At 37.7% G+C, this 16,395-nt stretch overlaps 2 protein-coding genes across 3 annotated transcripts; both read left to right on the forward strand.

Moving 5' to 3' along the window:
* The first annotated feature begins 43 nt into the window (after positions 1–43).
* On the forward strand, positions 44–5,251 carry LOC129566548 (SET and MYND domain-containing protein 4-like). 2 transcript variants are annotated; one of them, XR_008687739.1, is made up of 10 exons: positions 44–363; positions 439–610; positions 675–1,308; positions 1,471–2,566; positions 3,110–3,219; positions 3,369–3,848; positions 4,016–4,170; positions 4,251–4,474; positions 4,536–4,691; positions 4,824–5,251. XR_008687739.1 is itself a non-coding variant. In XM_055442588.1 (4 exons), exons 3-4 carry the CDS (start codon positions 684–686, stop codon positions 2,430–2,432), a joined length of 1,587 nt encoding a protein of 528 aa, XP_055298563.1. In that variant the 5' UTR covers positions 44–363; positions 439–610; positions 675–683; the 3' UTR covers positions 2,433–3,312. The 2 variants fall into 2 exon arrangements, 1 of the variants encoding a protein (XP_055298563.1); XM_055442588.1 differs by lacking the exons at positions 3,369–3,848; positions 4,016–4,170; positions 4,251–4,474; positions 4,536–4,691; positions 4,824–5,251 and having other exon boundaries at positions 1,471–3,312.
* Positions 5,252–6,661: 1,410 nt separating this feature from the next.
* LOC129566545 (uncharacterized) lies at positions 6,662–8,908 on the forward strand. Its single transcript, XM_055442584.1, has 2 exons — positions 6,662–7,872; positions 7,987–8,908. Exons 1-2 carry the CDS (start codon positions 6,856–6,858, stop codon positions 8,620–8,622), a joined length of 1,653 nt encoding a protein of 550 aa, XP_055298559.1. The 5' UTR covers positions 6,662–6,855; the 3' UTR covers positions 8,623–8,908.
* Positions 8,909–16,395: the final 7,487 nt, after the last annotated feature.

The following is a 16,395-nucleotide window of genomic DNA, read 5'->3' on the forward strand; positions in this document are numbered from 1 at the left end:
TCATTATCGTTGTCACAAGCATATTCATTTTTACTCAGAAGTACATTCGAACATCGCTGCTCAGAGTGACGACACATCAACACATTCATCGGTGGTGCGCTTTTGATTGTGTGCGTTTAATTTTGGCGATTTGCGTATCAAAACATTCAAAAATGTGCAGGTCGCACACACTCAAACGCGAATAAAGATGATCACATCGAACAGCTAATCAGAGTGATGGATGCGGTATTGACACGGCGACTTGAGTTCAACAGTTTGCCACGTGAGCGTTGGCATCATTCAAACACACTTGTCAATTGATGCGCAATTCATAGTCAATTGGTTATCGTCTGTCTTTTTTGTTCTGCACGTAACGCATTCACTGTAAATAATATAACGAAAAAAAGTCTCTACATCGATTTTAGGCAAATAATTCTCATATTTTCCAATTATTTTCAGTTCATAGCCATTGATCATAACCATCAGGCGCATCAACGATTTTTCGCTGCAACAGTGTTAACAACAGCGAGAGAAAGGACAACACTCGTGTGAATTGTGGCGAGAAAGTTCTATTGTCAGAGGATTATCTATTGCATTCCGGACAAATTTTCGTTTTCTGTGTGATTAAACAGTGCGTAACTCATACTACACTATCATATTCCCGATCTAATTTGTGTATTTGTCAATATTTTCAGGATTTAATCATGCTATGGGTAAAGGAGTCGAATAAGAAAAATGCGTTGTTCGTGGACATTTTCAAATCGAATAAATTGCAGCGTCCGGTGAATTTTATTGAATCGAAAGCATGTTCACCGCCCAGAAAGTCCGATACGGTTGCATTGCGTAAGCGAAAGGAGGGTAATGAGCTATTTGGTCAACGTGAATGGGCCGAAGCAATGGAAATGTACAACGAGAGTTTATGCTTTGCCAAAAATGGATCAAAACACATTAGTTTGGCGTATGCGAATCGATCGTCATGTTTTTTGAACATGAAACTGTACAACGAGTGCCTCATTGATATTGAATTGGCCAAAGAAGCTGGCTATCCAATGGATTTGATGGAAAAATTGAATCAACGCAAAGAGGATTGTTTGAAGAGCATCGAAAAAGCAGCAAAGTCATTGCAAATCTTCGAACCGAAGCTAAGCTATGAAGCTGACGAGAAATTTCCGTGCATGGCCAATGTGTTGAAGTTCGAGCAAGGTGATGATGGTGATTATGCGCTTTGTGCGAAGGAAGATATTGATGTTGGTCAAACGATTGTGGTGGAATCGGCATTCGTCAAGTGTCTACTGCGATATGGACGCAAATGCAGCATTTGTTTGAAAGGTAAGATACAAGAATTGTAACAATTTGGCTAATTTCCCAATTGGAACAAAAGTGCATTTGTTCTGCAAATCAACAAAAATGGACTCGAAACGTTCAATAGAGTAAGAAAGTGAGCTTCTTACTTTACAATGTTTTTTTTCATAAACTTTACTGACATTTTAGGTAACACCAATCTCGTCCCGTGTGAAAATTGTGCGACGGCAATGTTCTGCAGTAATGAATGCAAGGTCAGCTTTCTGCACAAGTACGAGTGTGGCTTGAGGTACAGCGAAGACGAATCATTGAATGGTGGCATTTTGGAAGCAGCACGAGCAATCATTTTGGGTGTGAATGCATTTACAACCGTCGACCAGCTAATGGAATTCGTTGAGCAAACGATCAGTAGCGATCCAAATGAATTGCTCGACTCGTTGATCGATGAACAGTCAAAATATCGGGCATTTCTCAAGCTACCACTTGCCAATGATGACGATGATGACATATTCATTGCTATCGCTTACTGCACCTATAAATTCATTCTCAACATCCCGGGCATCAAAGCAATTTTTGAATCGCGCAAACATCGCCGATTTTTAATGCATTTCGTTACTCATTGCATGAAAGTCACATCGAAAAACTCATTGCAAGAGGTTCGAGTGGTTCGGCGTAAGGAGTATGCATTGGTTTACACTCAAACTGGCGCAATCACCAAGTACCTTAAGCACTCGTGTGCGCCAAATGCAACAATGTCACAAACCAATGGAAATCTCATCTGCGTTACCGTTCGGCCAGTTAAAATGGGTGAACGCCTGCTCATTTCATGCTATGATATGCTATTGGATTCTAAGGAAACCCGTCAACGCCAATTATGGGAGAATAAACAATTCATTTGTCAATGCACACGATGTGAAGGACATACGGCAACGTTGGCCCAACGAAAACGAATTGCTTCGGATCCAGATTTTCATGACATCATATTCAGCTATCCAATCACAGAGAGCGATGTCGATAAACTGCCACAAATGATTGCAAAATGTGAAGCGGTTTCGAGGAAATACGGCGATGTGATATGGTGCGATGAAATTGGCCGTGTTATCAATATCTACATAAAACTGTTGAACTTTCGTATGTCAGGCTTATTCTGAAACTCATTGCAGATGAAACGTTACATTTTATACTTTAAATTGTCATCATTTGCAAAAAACGGAAGCTCAAACAGTTCGTATTGTTTGGCATTTGTTACGCACCCAATAATTCTATGGGTGAGATTGAGAGTGGAGTATGTTTTTTCTTCGATTTATATTTTTGAAAAGGCGAGTATGTTTTCTGATGATTCTGTTGGCGTTAAAGTAGAGTATGTTGTAGTACCGTCTAGCTTCCGCGGTCTTCATGGTTTTATCGCAACTGATAAAAGATAACAACATGGTTTCTTCGGCAAAGTTGTAGTACTTGAGGTCTTCTATAACTAAGCTGAAGACAGTTATCTCTTATCTCTTATCAGTTGCGCGCAAATCGCTCACATAAAAAAGCAAATTTTATATAGAACTTTTTTTTTCTTATCATTTTTCGCGCTTTTCGCGGAACTAATAAGAGATAAGAGATAACTGTTTTAAGTGATGTTATAGAAGACCTCGAGTGCTACAACTTTGCCGAAGACGCCAAGTTGTTATCTCTTATCAGTTCCGCGGAAACGTGAAAAACCGCGAGGACCCGCTAAAAACGAACATACTCGCTTTTAACCATTTTTAAGTCGACAGAAACTTGCTCTTCTCTTTCGTAACAAAGTCAATCAAACATGCACTACTCTCAATCTCACCCATAGAATTTATATCTAATAAGAAATCATTAAAAAAGAAATTGTTCGAAATATGTCCTACGCTAAGCCAATATACAAAAGCAATTTGTACCTAAATTCAACGACAACAAGCGAATGTGAGTTTATCAACAAAAAGTGTTATCAATTGAAACTAAAAAATTTTTAGTTCGAAATAAGAAAAAAGAGTTTCATTCGAGTTTTCCAAGAAATTTCCTATTGCTTTTTTCCAATCGGAATTTAAATTCATTTTTTTTTGCCCTAACAGACAGAGATGAAAAATATCGATGATATGAAAGTAAGTGGCAAAATGCTTGAGAGCTCTTATCTGTGGTGGTATTTGTGAGAAGTGTGAACGTCAATGTGTGTGAGATTGAAAAAGAAATCATCTGTACGTTTCGCATCCGTTTGCACAAATTGAACGTTTAATTGTCAAGAGACATAAAGAAAGACTACGACACAAAGACAAGACGATTGTATGAAGAGTAGTGAACTTTCGGTGCTTTAAATACTTTTTCTGTGTGGAGTGTTCATTGGCCGGCGACAGAGCGTTTTTTTTTGTTTTAGTGTCAAAAACAGAAGAGTAAGAGCTGTCACATACATTAATATAAAACAGTGTGAATTGAATGAGGATCTTTTGAATTATTGCTGATTCCAAGATCAAAATACAAATTGTTGCCGTGTTTTTGTGAATTCAGTCACGCCACTCAACGTTATCGGTCACTCATCACCAGCATTTTTTTGTAAGGTTAGTTGTTTGTTATTGCAACATTCATTTGCTATTCAGGGTACAAATTATTTGATTCATTCGTCAATGAATAATCAATGGACCGATTAGATGATCTATTTCGAAAAAGAAGATTTTGAATATTCGTATCAATTTGTTTTTTCCCCCTCAAAATCTACATTCAACAGAAAATGGCTTCAAACAATGAAGTGACCCATTATAAGAGCATGTTGGAAATGAATGTCAAACCGGATATAGAGCAGTTCTTGGATTAAATGATGGAGATTATTATTCACAATGACCCGTTCTTCTGGGATTATTGCTGCGAAACTATTCGAACACAGTAAGTTGGTGAAAATTCGTTGATTGATGTTGAATTTATAATCTAAAAAAAATGCCTTTGTGAATCCGCTGATTTCATAGCATTGAAAGCATAATAGTTCGATTCATTCCTGAACAAAGATTGTTTCGGGCACCAGGCAATGGAAGTTCCGGTGACATTGCTCGGCATAACACAAGAGCCGACAGTCAGGCAACAGATTTTCCGTCCAATTCTTGGGATTCATTCTCAAACGACGCGACTATTCGGCGCCCTTTGCAGATCAATCAATTGAATGAAGAAGAAGAAGGAGAAAAACGTGAAAATGGTAGTAATTGATAATTCTTTCAAAGCAACATCGATCGTTTGCTAATGATATTCACTTTTAGAAACTATTGCCGTGGTTCCATTGGAAAAACTGAGCAAAGCCAGCACTTCAGAAGATGAAGAGACGAGCTTGTCTATCAACCTGAAGAGGAAAGCGACCCAATCGGATAACTCGACGACTCAGAAAAGACAGAAAACGGTGGAGTGTGATCGATTAGGTAGTTATTTTGAGTATACTCGATTTTGTCGATGTTGTTTGGCAAAATATTTATGTTTCGAATACTATTTTGTAGCATTCATTCGAAGCACATCTTTTTTCTTCGAAAATTGATCTGATTTTTTCTTCACAGATCCAAAACAATTGAAGTGTCCACTTTGCGATTTTACAAGCTATGTGGATAGCGGGATGAAGCAGCATATGACTTGCCTGAAACATTTCAAATGCTGCGTTTGCGACAAAAAATTCGACGATAAAAAGAAGTTTATCGAAAACTTGGAAATCCATTGGGGCAAATTACCGAATTCGCAATTGATTGAAAAAAATTTGAATGGTTTAATGAAACTTCAGCTGACTGATTGATGACACATTTTTTATGGATTTAGCAATAGCGATCGGAATTAGTTTTGATATTTTTATATATTTATTCTATTCATTAAGAAGAAATTGAGGAAAAAGTAGCAGAAAAAAAGGAAAAAAACCCGAAAAGAAAAAAAAATGAAAGAAAAGAGCAATTTACCGACAAACATTCATTAAATGATTGTGAAAAAGTAATATGAATATCCAAATTTTTTTTTAAGACACTTAAACTGACATTGTCCGAAAGACGTACGTGATATTAAAATACTTCGACTGGATTAGAATAAAAGAGTTGGAAGTAAATAAGAAATTCAGAGTTATTTCAATGAAATATTCGATGGTGTTTTCCATTAGCCATAGATCAAACAGCAACATTTGGCAACTTTTTGTAATTAGAAAGGCAAAATAGACATCTATCTCATCACTGTCTCGGTACTGAACAACAGTGGAAACTTTTTTGATGGAATTATCTGTTGGTTCGATGTTTGCTTGTGTGTTGTGCAGGCAAAGTTTTCATTGGAAAAGGTCACAAATCTCATCACAGTCTATGTGCGACATGAATTGTGTACTTGTTGTACTCAGCAGTGTATGTCCGTGGCAAACGACAACAACATCCAGACATCCGGCAATCTGACTCGCTGAATATGAGTATGAAATAAGGATTGATGGTCATTGAACTTTGTTCAATCCTTGTTCTCTCTCTCTAACTCATTTACACTCATTTGTTCTTGTTTCTCTCTACTTCTCTCCTGTTCCCGCCTCAATTTCAAACAGTCCGTTATGCTAATGCCAACATAACATTCTATGCATTAAAAAATTTGTGTAACAAATTCAATAGGCTTTGAATTGGAAAAGTGGAACAATGAAATGTTTCGAAATAATATTACGAAAAAATCTCGATGAAAACCGAAAAAAAAAACACTTTGTGATGACATCATAAAGCCGATAGAAAGAACAATCAGAAGTCTCTTTCTACAATCAAAAGCAATAAGTCTCTTTCATCGAATCACAAGAGAATCACCAAGAAATGAGCTCGATTCTAATTGTCCAACCATTTTTATTTCCCAAAATTAAGAAAACTAAATGAAGCAAAATTTGACTGTATGTACATTGTTAATTGCCTCGACAGTGGAAGATGAAAAAAAATGGGTAAGTGGAAAAGTACTTGAGAAACATTTCTAGTCACATCTTATTCTTATTGTTCCTTCTTTATAAGAAGTGTGAACAAGACATAAGCTAAACATAGCGTAAAATAAACAAAAAAAAATCAGCTGAAATTGAGTATTCGTTATGCTTGAGACAGTTTACATTTTCTTCGATTCGCATTCAAACAATAAAATTGTTGTTGCAAGCGTTTTAGTTTCGTTATGGACATTAATAATGACTCAGAATACGTACATTGAGCCGATGTCGTTGGATTTGTTTATATTAATCGCATTGTTTTTTTTCCCTTTCTCCGCAGGAGCATGCAATACTTTGTGTATGGTGCTGTTTTAGCTGAGATGAAGGTTTCAGATTGCAGCGAAGACTAAAACGATAACGCAACCATACGAACAAGAAGCCGCAAACAAACACTAGCTCACAGCTGTCGGTGTTTGTATTGTGGCCGGCAGAAACGTCATGACGACTGTATGTGTTTGTCATCACATTCGAAGAAGTTTGACAGCAAGGAAGAGTTCTGTCAGTCAAACACAAACTGCGTTGCATGCCAGTTAAACTTTTGAAACATAGTTGATCAACCGATTTCAAACGGTTTGTGCTGTAAAAAAAAGTCGTCTTTCCAATCAAATGTGACAAATAAAATCATGTGGCAAAAAGAGTCAACGAATAAAAGTGCGTTGTACATCAATTTGTGTGTGGAAAAATCCAAGGGGAATTTGGACGATATATACCAGGATTTGCGTGCAGAGATCAATGCGCACAAAAAGATGAAATCGCTTTATGCAAAATGTGATGAAGTGTCTCGAAAGAAGCGACAAAAGGCCAAGGCATATTTTGACGAACGCAACTGGGAGGATGCAATTGATTGGTACAACGAAGCCTTGTGTTTTGCTGAGAAGGAATCAAAAAGTGTGGGTCTTACGTTTGCCTACCGTTCGGCATGTTTTTTCAACATGAGACTGTACGATCGCTGTTTGATTGACATTCAAAAAGCAATTGAGAATAATTGCCCAAAACGATTGGTTCCGGAATTGAAGAAGCGAAAATTGAGTTGCCAGAAATACATTACAAACGGAATGCAGAGCGAACAACGCACAATGCAACTGGATTTCATGGAAGACGGACGGTTCCCGGGTATGGCCAATGTTGTGGAAATTACAAAAAGTGCTGACAACAAACATGCGATCATTGCCAGGCAGAACATCGATGTTGGACAAATTGTTGCTATTGACAAGGGATTCACAAAGACACTGTTCACGATCTACGGATGGAAATGTGTGATTTGCCTGAAAAGCAAAACAAACTTGGTACCGTGCAAACGATGCACGACAGCAATGTTTTGCCACGATTGCGACTTCAATCTACACAAATACGAATGTGGCATGAAGACATCGTTGTACAGCAATTTCAACAATCACCTAATGCAAGAGTTGCGAACATTTTTTGTGGCGATGAATTTATTTGCGGATGCCACGGAAATGATGGAATTTGTTGAGCAAAGCATCGGCAGCGATCAATTCGAAATACCAAACACACTCCGAGACGATCGATCGAAGTACCGAGCATTTTTGAAGCTGGCCAAGAACACAGCCGAGTCGAAAGACGTACAATTTCCCCAGATTGTCTTTGGTGTGTACAAAATTTTACTGGAAATTCCAAAGGTAATGTACATTTTAAGTCGGAATCAGATTTGTTTTTGTCTATTTGAATTGATTCATTTTAAGACACAATTTGAATGATTTCATTAATAAATTGAATGAAAATTTTCAATTCAGGTTCAAACGATGTTCACATCAAAGCGACACCGTCGTTTCCTCATGCATCTCGTCGGTCATCACGTTGAAATCAACATACGTCAAGCATATGTCGCTGTTGAAGATATGGAAGATGGAAATAAGAAGGTTGAAAAACGAACATTGTACTCACAAGTTGGTGTAATGCTAGGTTATTTCCACCACTCGTGTTCTCCCAATGTCTGGCCAATCGATCGAAACGGAGACACCATCTACATTGTCATTTGTCCAATCCAAGCTGGTCAGCAGTTGTTCGTGTCCAACTATAGTTTTCATTGGAACGACCCAACCAAATATTATCAGAGAATGAGTGAAATCGATTGCAAATGTGAACGGTGCAAGGGGTTACGACCACCTGAAGCGGAGACTCTGGCATTCTCATCCGATCCAGACTTTGAATTGATCGAATCCTGTGAAATCAGATCTGAAAGCGATTGCATCGACAGCAAACGATTCGATATTTTGAAGGAAACATGCGTCAAGTTGCTGAAGAAATACGGTAACATGATTTGGTGCACGGAGCTTGGTATTGTTATAGTCGTTTATATGCATCTACTGAAGGCTGAGATGCGCGGTATCGTTAAATCACAGGATATACTCAACAATAATTCAGGCTAATTTGCGATAAATCATCGAATTTTTTTTTCCATTTTCTCAAAACTAAACATGTACAAAACCTGTCGTAGTTCATAAGTTTCTATTTTCGTATTCGATTTTTACAAATGTTCGTGTTTAACCAATATTTTACATCAAAATGGTTCAAAATCGTTGCAAATCCAAAAAATATCATACGTCATTCCGTTTTTTCCCATCATTTTTTTCAGCTCATGTAATATTCCAAAAATGAAATGTGATGTTTACAAAGTAATAAAGTTCAATATATAAAGTGGTGCATGAACATGAAGGAGTGTATAGTTTTTGCTATTTTAATTACAGATAAAGTTTCTTCGAAATAATTGGTGAGTAGAGTGTAGTTCCTTTTCCAAGAATTGTGTAGCCATTCAATGTTCTCTGCACATTCTGATGGCATGGTGAATGGAATGAGGTACGAACCTCTTGGTGTGGCATTGAAACATTAAGTCGATTTATCAAATCGTAGTTGATACAACTATACCTATACAACTTGAATTCAACAAAATATTCCGGTGGCATAATTTGTGACAAATTATTTGTGGGATAATGATGTTCAGCTGTACACCGTTTTCTCTTCTTCATGGTATCATTTAATAGAAAATGAACTTGTGACTCGGAGTCTATATTCGATGGCACTGAACAAAGTGTGCGTGCGGTGCAGAAGACAGAAGATGGAATTGGCATGAGAGAGTGAGTATACGGACTCATAAAATGTGTACATTTATTGTATCGCATCGTTAACTGTTTGTCAACCGGTTGCTTGTCGTTAGTTAGCGTAGTAAGTCTTCGTACTTTGTATAAATCTGCATATTTTCGTGTAACCCGTAACACTCTATAGCAAACTCGGGTGGTGCACGTGATACATAATATTTTGGCTGTATCGTCGTCGGTTTTATGGTTTAACGATACAAATTATTTGTGATCGTATAATTGACACGGACCATATAACCCGGAGAGAATTTATTGCACGCACACAATCAACATGCGCGTCTGGAATAAGTTTTGAGAAGAACATACAAGTGCCCTTCCAGAAGTTGCTGCTTGGCTTGCCATTTCATGCCGACTGAGAAGACATTTTTCAATGTTTGCACATTGTTTTCTTCAGATATTTTTGCATCGCTGTATGTGTGCGGCGCACACTGTGCGCGCGCCCGCCAATCCTTGGTATGAGTGTGTTGGGTGTACACGTAGCCATAGAAAACGAAGTGGTTGCGTCGGTGCCAATTTGCTGTGAAGCGCAAAAACCTCACGTTCGCTTTGTTATGTTAATTATGTAATCAAGTCACACGTTTGATCATGATTTCAGCGGTTAAACTGAAGATTGAGCAACAGCAGCAATACCATGAAAATGTTGAAAACATTCCAAACTCATTCTTGGCCGACATTTTCAGTCTTGAACATATTATTGTTGTCGTTGATGGTGTGAGCGCGTGCGGATGGCGTGAACTGTGATTGCATACAACCCCAATTCATCTTCGCCATTGACTCGTTGCGACGAAACCCACTGGCACAAATATAAAGTCTATGATTCATACCGTATAATTGTCACTTGGAACTCGGAACTTTTTTTTTCGACTCGAATTCAATTCAAGTATATCAACGGTGCACTGGCACAGCATGACTTCCTCCGCCGCCATGGAACACAAAACAACCAAAAAATACCATCGAATGGTAAATTACATGCATTTATTTTCAGATGGTACAACATTTCGGATGTTTGTTCAGAATTTCGTGTGAACTGTTGTTGCTCGGCCAAGCTACAGTTTTTTTTCGCTCCATTAAAAATCATGTCGCGCAGATGGATGTCGACACAATGCTCATACATTTCAAAAGCTAACCATGCAAATATGCAAATACATACATTTATCACATTTCTCCCCAGTCTATTTCAAGAATTGATTGGAATAAATCAATTATGATCGTTCCATTTTGCAGTTTAACCACTGGGAAATATAATGCATCGGAATTCAATTTTTTTGTCACATTTCTCAGTCATCGACCGAAAATTGTGTTTATTTGGAATGGAGGGAAAGAGAGTCTCGACATGTTCTGGCCCAGAAATAAAATGTTCCACCAAATTCCTACAGACTTGCAACGTGTTGTGTTTGGCAGTGATTTCGACAACCGAATAAGTAAAACCGAGTAAAACGAACCATATTTCGCGTTTTAATTGTTATCACTAAGAATCATGCATTGAACATTCAAGTGCTTTTAACATTTATTTATAAATTCAAACAAATTTGAATTGAATTATATACGCTCGAAATGCAACGCTTCCCCTAATACTTTTTACAAAATCTGGGCAGTGTCAGGCTACGAGTGATATAAAGTAAATGCCATTTGAATCAACATTTGATTTTAATTCGACTGATTAAAGGCATTCTCAAAACCAACAAATGTTCAGTCAAAAATTGGGTGGTTAAGATAGCCGAAATTGTTGCTATTGAGCAAAACCAACAAAAATAACAGATTCGAATACATTTTGATCAATACATCTTTGTATTGAAAATTTCGTTGAAATCTTCATGATTTTTGTCACAATTCTGCATGTTTATTTCAATCAAACGTCATCCTTTTAATTGCATATACAACACCAGCCTCTATGGTGGACGTATTCACAATGGCCACCAGCGTTGAACGATCCTTTGCACTGCCTGTAACATTGGCAGTTATTAACACCAAACCGAGTAGCTAATCTGAAATTTCGATTTATGTGATTTAATTTTTAAATTCAAAGAAACCTGTGAACGTGTGAAGCCTGAGTATTAATCAAAACGGCAACGAACAGGAATGGAGCAATATACAAACACACTTTGAAGTTCTGTTTTAGTATCAAGATATTGATTGTTTTCAATTGAAATTACAAATTCGTACTGAATTGATTTTAGAAACTGGTCAATAAATATGCATCCTATATAATGCGAGGGTGATAAACAAAAATAATAATAGAGTCACACATCGGAGATAATCGACCTATTTGTCTCGTGCAACAAATCGATTATTTTTCAATATTGAAAAGCTCAGACACTTCTTTTAATCCGGTCGAGATGATAAAATTGTTTGATGTTTATGGTGTTTAACATCAATGGGTTTTTCCAAGTCATCACTTTGACGCATGGCAAATTGTTCCACAATGAAACCTTGACATCGTTCTAAAAATACAAATGCATTCAATTTGAAAATAGAACATAAATTGTTGACATCGCTATCAAAATATGAAGTCTGTCCAGCTATCTGTATGTTATGCTTTGAAATTCCAATTTTGAACATTGAATTCTAGGTGAATCTATGTTTAAAATGTCTTCAGAATTGCATAGTTTCTTGATACCGAGACATTTCCAAGGCAAAAATGTGTTCCGATGCAGGTAAATAAAAGACGTGGTAATCATACAAAATGAATAGCAATCGGATCAACATGGGGTATTTTGTTTCGGGCTTGAATAATCCCATGCATTCGCAATATGCACCAAATGGAAGGTTATTGAATGAATTCATTGCAAAACCACGTCACACGAACTGACCAAAGAAATACCATTCTCATTTTACCTGGCCCAACATTTGGATTTGCGGCAAATTTACCAGAGATTATTCGCATGATGTGCTCGCACACAGACCGACACACCGATTTTATTTGATATTCCAAGAGTTGAAGCTGTTTGGCAATGTGAAATATTTTAAGCTTCAATGCATCAATAGTTGGCAGTTTTCGTGTGTTTATTACATTGTTGGCATTGCAATGTGTGCAGCACAGTCGATGTCTTGGTTTCTGTGTCGGCACCGTGTGTACATAGTAAGAGAAAATAGGGAGAGGGATAACCGTAGCAAACCAGAAAGTACAATTTATGTTGCTGTTAATATATTTATCGAGTGGCTCGCCATCCACCACCGAACGCAGAGAGAGAGTGAGAGAACATTTGAGGTACTTTGCATCATCCAGCTTTGGATATTTATGTGTCAAAGCGAGAGTTTGATGTTGAGGGTGTTTCTATCGACCACTTACCAAACGTATTAAACATCGCTCGCTCTCTTTCCCACTCTTTGCCATTCTCAGTCAGCCAGCCAGCCTATTCATTATTGCATGTTATATTTCACACGAAGCTACAATCCCTTTTCACGGTATGCTTCACTTAACTTACGACATTCACTCTCTATTGAGCATTGAGAGACAGTCCACTTCGACACCTTACCACACTTGGGAACGGTACAATGTTCTGTGGCACCTTGCTGTTGGCCACAGAGTCAACGTAAGAAAGAAAACGCACCGATATATATATATATATATAAATACGTTATGGCAATTTGCGGTCGTCATTTGAACATTGTTTAATTAAAGTCCCATTAAATAAACAAGCACTTCGTTGCGTAAATCGTTGGGTCAAACGATGAACGTCGAATCAAACTGAACTGAACTGGTTTCGCAACGAACTCAAACCCATTTTCCACCTTTGATTAACCAATCAAAGTTTGTATTCCGGATTTTCTGGGAAATTTACCATAATTTAACACCATCGAGAAATTGCCAATGAGAATGCCAATCATTCGGATCATCCATTGTCATAAAATGTGATATTTTCCATGTTGGTATTTTAATTTTTCACCCAAAATATTTGTACGCCACAAGAAATTGTGTTCCGCAAACATTTTGAATCATCGCTCTGGATTCATTCATTCAATTCGAAACAATTCCAGTGAAAATGTTTGCAGCACGGTTACCATTGCTGCCTGCACCATTGCGATTGTTAAAATGATTGAAGCATTAAGAGGAAAAAAGAGAGAATGGGAAGTGGAACGGGAGAGACAGAGAGGGTTCATGCTATTAAGTGATAAGATTTACAGTGTTTTGCTGCAGCGTCAATGTTATATACGCTTATGTTTCAGTGCGGCTTTGTGAATAGCACAATCCATCATTTTATTTTTTGTTATTGCAGTTACTATAAATCGGATTCAATTAGGCGTTGCACTTACTCACTTCATTTACTAAGAACGGTAGAGAGTGAGCGCGCGCGTGAATTCCATGAACTGGTGCTAAGGTTTTCTGTGCTGTGCCATACCAACATAACGCGTTGTTCGCGGGGTGAGGGAATATATCAATTGTTGCGGTGCAAATAAATTCTTTAACTGCAACTTCGTTTGCCACTTATTATTCTGTGTGGAATCTTAATAACAATAACACTGACTGAAATTGTGGCTGTGCGAACAAGTAACAAATGAACGGCACGGAGGGAGAAGGGCATGGAAAAATGTGAAAAATCCCAAAAACAAATCCAGCGTAAATGGAGTACTACGAGAAACGAAGAGTGAGCGTGTGCAGCAACACCACCAATTTAACAATATTACAAACAATTGTTTTGCCTTGCTTCCGAATAATTTCCTTGCAGCAAAGTTGCTCGTTATAATAGACTCCTATTTGCCACAAAGTTTTGCTTCGATGCTCGTTTCTTTGTTGAAGCTCGTGCAAACACACAAAAACACATGGAACGTCTTATCCGAATTTTTTTTTTTCGAAATGCACGCGCCTTGCACACACAATGTAAACAAGAGCGCTAAAAATGGGAGACTGAATGAAAAAAAAAACGACGAAAGCACCGAATGTTTCAAAGAAGAGAGGAAAAAATAATAATAATGGGGTTCAGTGCTAGTAGCATCGACAAAAGAACTCGCGGGCGGCAGCAAACGGTAGCGCACAATGGGGCGATTGCGAAGAATGCATGGAAATGCTTTGAGAAATTATCGTTGGCACTCGCACAAGAGCTCGAATTTATGAAAGCGAGACAAACAGATTTGCGTGTAAAACATATACTAATATCGGTGTAGTTGAGCGCTTACCCGAATTAAAGTCTATGTATTGTTAAAATAAATTGGCCATTAAAACGAATGATAAAATGTTATAACTCATAGAATTGCACAATGTGAAAATTAAACCCCTTTTGCCAGTATGTAGTGTACCAAAAAAACTTGCACACTAACGAAGTTGAAGCTCGAACGAGACGGAAGACGGCAGGAATGAACGGATTGAGAGGGAAAGAGAATGAGAAAGATGGATAAAAACATAACCAAGCGCAGCATAAATAAATTGAAAATACAGCCAAGTATATAATGTGTGCGAAGTGGAACCGAAATAGATTTATCGGTGTAAATGAGCGAGAGATGCGCACACACGGAAAACGGGAATTTAACAAACAAACAAAGTAAACGAGAGCGGACGAAGGGACGACAGAGAGATAGATAGAACGAAAGAAGAAAAAAAAGCGGCGAAGACAAACCAATGAATCCTCCGTAGTAAACTAACAGCACATATGGATCGCTTTCTTCTACATATACAATGGTAAATGTTGTGTCGCTTTTTTCTCTCTTTCGCTGAGTCATGGTCTTTCAACCGTTTGCAAACTTTCCAATTGAATCGCTGCACAAATGCGAAAACAGTAGCGAGAAAATGCCGGCACCGTATGGAGAAAAGGAATCGGTGACCTCATGGAAATGGCAAAAAAAAAATCGTTCAAAACCTCGATTTGAATGAGAGAATTTCATTTGCATATTACGGTCCTGTAAATAGCAAACCAATCCAACTGGTGAATCGACCGATGTGCTCATCTACGTGATGCCGATTTCCAGCAATAATTTCCAGTGCACAATTTATTTGTTATAGCAAGTTTAGTTGCTTGTTCGCTGCAACAATTGCCATTTATACCTGTTTTCCCGTGGCAAATTGGAACATTCGACATGGAATCGTGTCCGTGCATTGATCACCGAAGTTAAGAAATACGACTTTTTGCAACACGTCCCAAGTTCAATGTTCCAATTCTTCCATTTCATTTCGCAAATTCTCACAGCGATTGTTAAAATGCTGGTTTTACATGCCATGTAATAGTTTCGAATTGTGTCACTTTCTGCAGAGCAAACTGAACAGAGAGAAAAAAAAACCCAGCGAACCGATTCGTTGAAGTTCTAGTTTCGATTGAATTATGTCATACGAGCTTGATTCGTCCCACTTACGGATTTTATTGCGACTGCGACAATGTGAAAGCACTGTAAAAATCTATAATTCAGCAGAAAACTTGTGCCAACGTCAAGTATGGCGATTCATGAGAAAAACAAATCAATTTTTTCCGTTATTTTCCAATGGGAAACAAATAGGGAAAACTTCTCTAATGCGCACACCAAGCGCCATTCGATTTAACTTTTGTTTTGCATTTTTTTTTCATTCGTTCTGACGTTCCGTCGTTTTCGTCGGAACACGTATCAAATTTGTTGCTGGAGGTAGCCCGAAGTATGCTTCACAATATTTTTTTTTGTTCATACAATTTCCTCCAGCATATAATTAACTCGTAGACGAAAAGTTCCGCTGTCGGTGAATGATACGCTTCAACTTTCAGTGAATTCCAATTGCAAGTCCTCGTTCGTTCAGTTGGTCGGTCGGTCGTTTGTTCGCTCGTTCGCGCTTCAAACAATTATACGCGAACTCGGCAAATTACAATTGAGACTTTTTCGAATGTAAAAAACGCAGATTTTTCATTTAAATTTATAAAGAATTTTTTGTTTATGTTTTTTGTTGATTTTTTTTTTCTTACTTTTTCTTCGACACGAAGCAAAAATAATTTGCCATGAAGTTTCCGAGAATAAAGTAATTTCTTGGTCGCCCGATAAATATTCTATCATTTCCACTTGTTTGTTTCTATCATATTTTCTTCGCTTTTTTCTATTCCAAATTTGTCGAGGCAAAAGCAAAGTTGTTCCCTTTGTTGCTTTGACAATTTTACG

Source organism: Sitodiplosis mosellana, unplaced genomic scaffold (assembly GCF_009176505.1).
Source record: "Sitodiplosis mosellana isolate CC-2019 unplaced genomic scaffold, AAFC_SMos_1.0 Smas_scaffold_3, whole genome shotgun sequence".
In the NCBI taxonomy this organism is placed as follows: domain Eukaryota; kingdom Metazoa; phylum Arthropoda; class Insecta; order Diptera; family Cecidomyiidae; genus Sitodiplosis; species Sitodiplosis mosellana.